Here is an 8,805-nt window from a genome sequence, read left to right on the forward strand (position 1 = left end):
ACAGCACAACCGGCACCGGGATTCGAACCCGGGTACCTCCCAGTCTCGACGTGACATGGCCAGCACGCTAACCACTGAGCCACTTCACGTGGACCTCACGTGCAGTTGTTGTGGTACTTTGTATGAGAGCGATCCAATGAGACCGTTCTAAATGCACGAGGGGGAAGGGAAAAGCTGAAGGACTGCGCGAAAGGCTGACCTACTTTCAGAGCGTATTCGTGGTAGCCAACCCTGCAACCCTGTAGAAAATATCTCATTTAAAGACGAAGTTTATTGGCCTCATGTTTTGAATTTGACCGTTAATATCTCATTTAACGATAAAGTTAATTTGCCTGGTGTTTGAATTTGACGGTTAATTCGAATGAATGCTTCATAGTGACACGCATTGCTCCGGAAACGTTTAATCTCTTCACAACTTTTTTATATGACCCTCCAAGTTTAGTTTTGCAGGTTCTGTCCTATCTACTTATCGGTGTAGCGTTTCATGAACTGTTGACAGGCATGTTGCGCTCGCATGTGTGGTCCTGCGGGCCTTCTCTGTTGTCATTGCGTGAATCCAAAATAGAAGAACAGGAATTGATTGACGACACGTGCTCATTACAGATGAGACACTGGAACGAAAATATGTACTTGACAAGGCAACTGCTCTTCACACCCCCAAAGGTTTGTGTCCATGTAGAACGCAGGGTACGATTGAGTTGGGTTAGACTAGAAGACGAAAGAAACATGCGTGAGCTATTACTTACTTAGTGAACTTACGATCGCGGGCTGTCCTCGCCGGGCTTCAGCATTACTGTGTCCAGCTTTCATATTCGCACCAGCATTCACAACACAAAATGCCAGATGCTATGAGTTGCCATTTCTCGCTTGATCCTTGAAATACATGAAACACCCATATGTATAGTTGTTACATGCGCTAAGGGGAATTCATTTACACGTACAATGAGCTTCGGTACACTTGGTACACACTTACTACATTGACGGGAAGATTTTTGTAACATCTGAGTACATCGACCGGATATGACCCCAGCAACCAAATAATTGTACCGCGAGTCCCCCCTCCCCCGTTAATTAAGTAATCCCCGGTTATTTTCAGATTCACGTTGCTTTACGTAACATTCTCAGAACCTTGAATCAAAAAAGTTTATTACTCTATTAACTATTTAGGTTCCACACTTCAAATAACCATTATGCGGGTGTTACAATCAAAAACAATCTCTATATACAGGTGACACACGTTTTCCATGGCTTGGAGGGAATACCATGTGTCGTTAACGTTCAACACCATGCGAGCTGCTTTAGGCAATAACATTTTAGTATGCACTCGTTCATAATTGCGTCTCCTACGTAACATTACATAATCTTTGGTATTCCAAGGGCGGGATCCACAGGGTAGCCTCACTGATAGATAATTTATTGCTCTTGTAGCAATTTTTATATCGTGGGTACGTCCTTCTGACACGTGTCGTTGAGAACTTCTATTTGAGAACTGCTGCTGATCGAACCACGACTTGCTTTTCTACTGACAAATCCGAACGAACGTAAAATCGGTGAAAGATGAAAGTCACTGAAAAGGTTAGCCAGCTGTAGGGATCGAACCCACATCTTCTGGATTGCCGGTCCAGGGCTCTACCATCCCCTCTATGTTGTTCCAGCCTCAGAACAACAGTTTATCTCTTGTAAAATCGGTGTTTCTCTGTCGTGTCCCGATAGCACACTACAAGAATGTTCCATACATTCCAACACGAAACCACCGCGCCAATCCATAACAAGAACATATTTCGCATAAGGGCCGAGCTGCTTTGCCTTTTTATGTACTGTGGCTCCTTGCTTAAGTACGCCCTTGGTAGAATGATCGGAGTGGCTGTTCCCTTTGTTTCTCCCGTTTCCCATAGTTGTTATTCGAAACGAGGCATAGACTCGTGTGCATATCCAACCAATGTGAGGTGCAAGGCTACGTACTTTTTGAGAGATTGATGTAATATCTTTGCAGCGCAAGGGAGTGGACATGAGTGCTTTCGGCATCAAAAGAAGACTGACGTCTACAGCATCTGATGAAAAGTCTCCAGCCGCAGAGGGCCTCGATCATAGTCATGGTGGGCTCCCATAACTTTTCGTACTTTAATTTTACACTTGGTGCCATTTGAGGCACTACGTTCACGTGATTGAGATTCACGATACATCTCGATGTACTGGGCCTTTCGTGGTGCTCCGCAGACATAGCTCGGCACTTCTCGTACGCTACAGATATCGACACCAGGGGTAGTGATCATTTTCCTGTGTATATTTCGCACGACAGACTATACCCTTCTCGCCAACAACCGGACTGATTTCATTGACAAGTTGGAGTCTCTTTCTTGAAGGCCTCAAGACGAAGGTCACAAGAGGCGCTATCGCATGCAGTTGCGGCGTTCACGATGGCCAGGTTCAGAAGGATAACAGAACACGTCAGTCATTCTGCAGCAATAAGCCACCCGAGGACACTACGTCACGGAGCAGAAAGAGCAGGCCGTCGGACTGGCCAACATACAGACATTATAACATAATGCCAGAAGAACGCTAATGTAGTTTCGTAACTTAAAGGTATCGTAAAGGCAGCAGACAGACAGGTTATGTTGGCGGCGTATTTTAACAGCTTGTTGCTTGTAAACCCAGCACAACAAGTTACACATGCGACAGGGAACGCTAAACAATTATTAATTTGCAAGTAAAAAGGCTAGGGGCGACGTCCCGAGGGAAATAATCCCCAATTTGTCAAGCAACAGTGATCTGTGTTCCCGACCGGCTTGCTCCTCATGATGACTACGTAGCCGACACGTAGCCGACTTCTTTTGTGTTAGGCCCTATGCGCATGCAATGCAGTTTTGCCGCCATACATGACGAGCAATGCGCAGTTGGTGGAGATCTCGACAGAGCCGCAGTGCTGCCCGTAATTTTCAATTTTAATTTTCTAAGAAACTATGAGCGCAACTGGGACGAAAGCTATGACGTAAGGTACTGTGAGCTGAGGCTATCGAATGGATAAATTTTCTGAGTATACAGCTCTACTGTTTTATAGATCCTTTACGAAAGGAAAGCAGAAGCCTTGGCGGTATTTTTGTCAACCCCGTTCGACCCGGTCACAAACATCGGGAGCACAATGCCGTCACTGAGAGAGGTGCTCCAGCAGCGGAATACGCTCGCAGTCTTGGCTGTCGAAGTTACGAACGAAAACGCAACCGCGACGGTTCTATGTGGGGTGCTAGGGAGCTTCAGGAGCTTCAGTGCCAAGGAAAATGTAGAAGTGTCACGATAACGATTCCCAATACATGACGATCGATCCAATCGTCTGATTCCTTTGGAGTGGCTGACATCACGTTGCTGCTATCTGATTGACTGACAGCGATACGGAGTAGGAATCGGAGGGCGCTTACGATTTCCGGAAACTCCCTATTAACTACACCGGCGACCGCGTTGGCGACACCTGTATCATGTTTCTCAAGGAGTTCGAAATGACTACGAAATACCTCTCGTAAAGGGTGTCGCTGCATTATTTCGGCTGATGCGGCTCAATGTGGCTTTTACAGCTTAGTCGCGCTACCAGTTGCAACAAGTTGGCTCTCCAAGATGCCGTCACTGCGGTGATCTGGAAGTATCTAGAGCGCATCCTTCTCCATTAACCGCACTACCAACCTTTCAGGACCACACTTATATCCCTAAATAAGCTAGACTCCCGCCCTCTCACCATGTCAAAATTGCTTGGTTCATGGTCAGATCCAGTCCTCCAACTCTCTGCCCTTACAGCACTACCAAACTTATTGTACACCGTAGGACTTCGGTCATCACCATCAAAATAAAGTCGTTCACACAGTCGAACTTTGTCTTCGAGTATGGCCATTGTTCACCTACTCGAATTCTACACTACAAGCCGTTGAGACCACAAGCGTACGAATGTCGTGCACGAAAAAAGCAAATGCCAGAGACATCATAAATGTTGTGACAATGTCATCACTACCGAAATGTTTGCCTGCCGATATGAAGGAATATCGCTTGGGTGTTCCTTGGACGACTTCGTAGGAACGTGCGCCAGCGTTTGCCTTTATGCTGGGAAGTTCTCTGTGTAGAGAACTAAGACTTCCGTGTGCGTGTTTGTTCGTCCTTCTGAGCTGTATCATGTATGCCCTTTTACTACTCTTCCATTGACATCGCCAAACCTCACTCCTTTCCAGAGCCACGTAGCCCCGCAGAAAGCGAGGAGCTCCGAAGGTCATTCCATGAGCAGAGCGTTTATTCAGACTACGAAGCTGAAGACGCCATTGATCCCAGCCTGGTCTCTAGCCGAGAATTTCGCGAGAGGTCAAGGCGTCATTCCGAGGACGACACAGTAACTATGAATGGGCAGAACGTTTTAGAAACCGATAGCCAGACGGTTTCTTCGCCTGAAGGGCAACAGCATGCGTGAGTTATTTATTTTGTTTCTCGTATGTGTTCCCGTGTTTGATGACACCTTGCATCACTTACCCATCAGGAATGGGGTAGAGTAGCCTCCTGTGGCGATGAAATACCCTGATCATCATCAACATAAAATTATTACTCGCATGAAACCGCCCGTGCAGGGTGCTATCAGCTTTGAATGGATGGTCGTATCCGGAAACCCATATATCAATGAGACACCGCTATATTCGGCATCCGTCGACAATCTATTTGACCTTTTTTCTTCGTCCGAAAAATGTTTACATATTAAATACGTGCACGAATCTAGAGATCAGCGCTGTTGCTGCAGCTGCAGAGGATCCGGCGGCAACGTCATCAGTGTGACGTCACTGCCTAATAGGACGAGTGAGAGGGCGGTGCTCCGAGGAAGAAAACGCCGTCCACAAGTCCGCGGCATTCGTTTTCTCAAAGCTGTGCTCTGATTGGTGGCGTAGGGGGTTACGTTTTTGCCTTTCTCCAGGGAAGAATTCTGGCCTACTCGACATTCGGCGCTGCTCTTGCGGTGTATTCCATCGAATAGCAGTCAAACTACGCCACTATTTCGCTTGAGATTTTCAATATCGTGGTCATTGGTCAACGAGGAATAAAATGACACCATAGTTTCTAAATCGACTGGAAGGGATGCGACCGTCCCTTTAAAGTGCCACTGCAGACGAAATATCATGTCTCCAGAGACCTATGGAACTTACGCTACTGCAATCCACGTATTTCACACTGTATTCTCCTAAATATTGTTGCTCTCACGCGGAAGTATCCTAAAATGACTTTCTAGTTTTGACAAGTGTGACGCATTACACTCTTAAAAAAAGGGTGTACTTTAACTCCTTTTTTACCATATATATAACACCCTTTTGGAGTGTACAATTAGGCTCAAAAGGGTGTCTCCTCACTCCCTCAAGGAAGTAGCATAACACCTTTCTCCCTACTGGAGAGTAATATTACTCCCCGGCAGGGAGAGGGTGTTATGCTATTGAGGGAGTGAAGAGGCACTCCTCTCCACCCATCGCCAGAGCAACAGGCAGGCCACGTGGTACGCTTCGTGGAGCGCGCGCTAAAGGTGGCGGAGATGGTAGAACTGCTTGCCCTAGTTGGCCGCGCTCAAGCGGGCAACGTCACGGCTATCACAGGGGGATCGTGCACTGGGCCGACTTCACGGCGAACTCTGCTGGCATTTGTCTTAAACCTTCTGAGGAAAACCGAGGGAAAACGCCCAGACAGCACAGCTTGCACCCGGATTCGAACTCGCGCGCGGGTCACCTAAAGCGCTAAAAAGCCGTTCTCTACCCTCGCGTGCGCCTATGATCGCCTATGATCGTCAGCGTTGGGAGAGAGGACTGAAGACGAAAGCGAAAATGAGTTCGATGTTCGCGTTCGAAATAAATATATGTGTGCTTTTGAATAATTAAGGTATCACTGATGACGACCCAGTGCGCAAATACCGCATCATAAGGATGCCTTCGCTACCATGTGGGGAAAATGAAAAAAAAAAAAAAGAGAGAGAACATTGAAAAATAATTCCGAATTAATCACGGTTAGCTCTGTGTTAGTACTAAGCTTGTACACCACCCAAGTAAGCTCTGTACCGTGCCATATCCTGACAAATGGCAAGACTTTAGTATCAACCTGAACGTACGTACATTAGATCTTCCTTGCAATATTTTCGTGAAGGTTTGGGTGGTGGTGGTGGTGCTAATGAAAGAGCTCGCCGTTGTCGGCCTCACAGAGACGGGCAACGTCACAACTAACGCTTTGGGGGAATGTGCTTCCTGGGCCAACTGCTAAGGGCACCTCCCTCGCAGAAAAAGTGCAGCTTTAGACACCGCAAATAAAACACAAGCAGCCATGAGCGATAAACGTAGAACACTATGCTTTACTCTCCGCGCGCCCTCGTGCAGCACGACAGTTGGCGACGGTGATCGAGGCACTGCAAATCTATGGGCTTTTCTCCCTTGAACCATGGTCATTGTACGGCCTGTGACATAGTGTTGGCGAGGGCGGAGCAAACCCGTAGTTGCGAAGCTAAGAAGTGGCGAGGAGTGCGCCCCAGAACGCGCCACGATACCTCCGCGCGCTAAGGCACCAGTCAATCAGTTGTATCGGCGCGGTCCTGGAGTGAGGCCACGGGTTGAGAAGATCCCCAGCACATCCCAACATTCGACCGCCGTCGGTATAAGGACTCACGAAGAGGGACACCATCTCCTCTAGAATGTCATTCAGGACGATGGTTGTCTAGAGCGTCCTATGCAATGAAGTTCTGTTTTAAGGCACTATAATCGGCAGCGCCAAAAATAGTGCGACGCTAACAAACCAGCACTATTATGGGAAGTTGGCCGTAGAGCTGAGAAACCCTGGCGTAGCTGCGTCGCTATGTACACCATGTAGTCATTCTAAGAAAAGAGACTGGGTTTGAAGCGCCGCTCACTGTGCGAGATGCGCCTTGCTCCTGCGGAGGACCGACAACATTCCATTGGGGACCCAAACCCATCCGACACCGCGGGGGCAGGCACTTGACCCATGCCTGCCGTGTCGTGGGGCTAAATCTGCTCTGTCGATTGAATTCGTCATATACAGTAAAGTAAATCGTCCTAATTTGGACACCTCGGACAACTCCCCATTTCGGACAAGCTGTCGTTGCACCGGCGGGCTCCTATTGAGGATACATGGGTAGCGAGTAAGCCACGTCGGGCACCCTCCCCCACATTATCTCGGAGATGGGAATAGGTTTCCGCATGCTAAATCGAACAATATGTGGGCCCTCCGGAAGCACACCCCTAAATGCGGCCCAGGTTTGAGTAGAGTTACACGCAAGGTGAGTCAGCCCACAATTGTGTGGCCCTGGTTTTCTCAATCACGGCCTTGCTTTGTGTGGAAGACTTCCCAAGACTTCCAATCCTTCTGTTGCCATTGCCTTTTCCGTCCATGAGATAATCTGCTGATTCTTTCGAAGGGGATTAGTGTACTCCCTTGTCAATCTAGGTCGTTACGCTGTTAGGGCATTAACGCTTGCGTTCCGTTTACTTGGAGCCTTTGAACAGTGCACTGCACGAAAGCTGCCACAATGCGGAAGAGAAAGCTTGTGCAATTGACGATTCTGAAAAAGAAAGGAGTTAAAGAATGTTTCGGACAGGCAGGAGGAACACACAAAGAGCCTGCTGCAGCATGATGGGGGTGAAACTGAAGTCCTTGATAGTCGTTGAAGGGTAATAAGCCGTGTTCTTGGGGGATATGCATATTTATCACCTCCACAAATATTAGGTACAATTTATGAGTTGAAATTGCGTGGGCCAAATATCAAGATCTCAGCGTTTTTAGTATAAACATGCTTCCGTTTTGCGTGACTGTCTGAGGTGAATTCGTGTGCATTTTGCATTGAGCATTTTGCATTTTGTGGTGACATGACGTGTTTTTGAATACTTTTACGCGCTCAACTTTAGCTTGGACACTTTCCTAATTAGAACACGTTTTTGTTGCACCGCGGGTGCCCGACGTAGCGAGGTTGCACTGTAATTCAGAGGTCCACAAAAAATACGGTTTGTTACACGAAAGTGTCGTTGACCAAGGTCAGCGCCACCTCTCAGGCACATTGTTGTGTTGTCTGTTTATGCACTCTACCCTCAGAACATTTATATCCCATTATGTTCACCTTGGAGACGATATGAGTTACGCGTTTTCAAATCTTTACCCAGGCCGCCATCGGATCATGATCAGGATGCCTTTTACAACATGAATAGTGAGACCGAAGTCTCGGAACAGTCTTCTGCATCACGAACGTCTGTCGTCACAGTTTCCTCTTCGGAGTCAGGAGGACACACGTGAATTAAGCGACCATATCGTTTACGTCTTGTTGTCTGTCGCATCTTTGTATTTTGCTTTTTCGATTTGGGTTGATCAGCGATTCTGTCCTGCCAGCTTTATTCTGTAGTAATGTCGGCCTGTGCTTCTGGCTATTATTTGTTTATTGACTATACGACTTCTTCACGTTTTGTACGGCTGCAATAAATGCTTGCTGCGAATAACGCTGCTTTTCTAGCGTCGCTGACTGTGAAGGTATTAAGGTTAACACCTGGGGCTCGATGCTCAGCTTTTCCACGTGCCCCACGTGACATTCGGAGCCCCCCAAAATAAAGATAGCGAACGGTATATATTCAGTTCAGCATCGGGCCCCAGGTAGATAATTTCATCAACTTTTAAGAGATTGATAGCCTGTCTACGTTTTCTGTCAGAATTGGTGAGTAGTAGTAGTCAGACCTGTAAAAATTACTTTTCCAAAGTAATTGAATTAAGATTACAATTACATGTTCACAACAGTAATTAAATTACAGTTGCAATTAC

General features: G+C 47.1%; 1 protein-coding gene across 2 annotated transcripts in view; it reads left to right on the forward strand.

The window, feature by feature from the left end:
- Positions 1-8,490, forward strand: part of LOC135396064 (sister chromatid cohesion protein PDS5 homolog B-A-like) — a 131,130-nt gene extending 122,640 nt beyond the window's left edge. For both annotated transcript variants that reach the window (XM_064627108.1, XM_064627109.1), the window contains exons 28-31: positions 604-663; positions 1,994-2,096; positions 4,209-4,437; positions 8,160-8,490. In XM_064627108.1, coding sequence (XP_064483178.1) covers positions 604-663; positions 1,994-2,096; positions 4,209-4,437; positions 8,160-8,289 — 522 coding nt within the window. In that variant the 3' untranslated portion in view covers positions 8,290-8,490. The remainder of the gene's footprint in view (positions 1-603; positions 664-1,993; positions 2,097-4,208; positions 4,438-8,159) is intronic.
- The last annotated feature ends 315 nt before the right edge of the window (positions 8,491-8,805 follow it).

The sequence above is a fragment of the Ornithodoros turicata genome, chromosome 5, assembly GCF_037126465.1.
Source record: "Ornithodoros turicata isolate Travis chromosome 5, ASM3712646v1, whole genome shotgun sequence".
NCBI lineage: Eukaryota > Metazoa > Arthropoda > Arachnida > Ixodida > Argasidae > Ornithodoros > Ornithodoros turicata.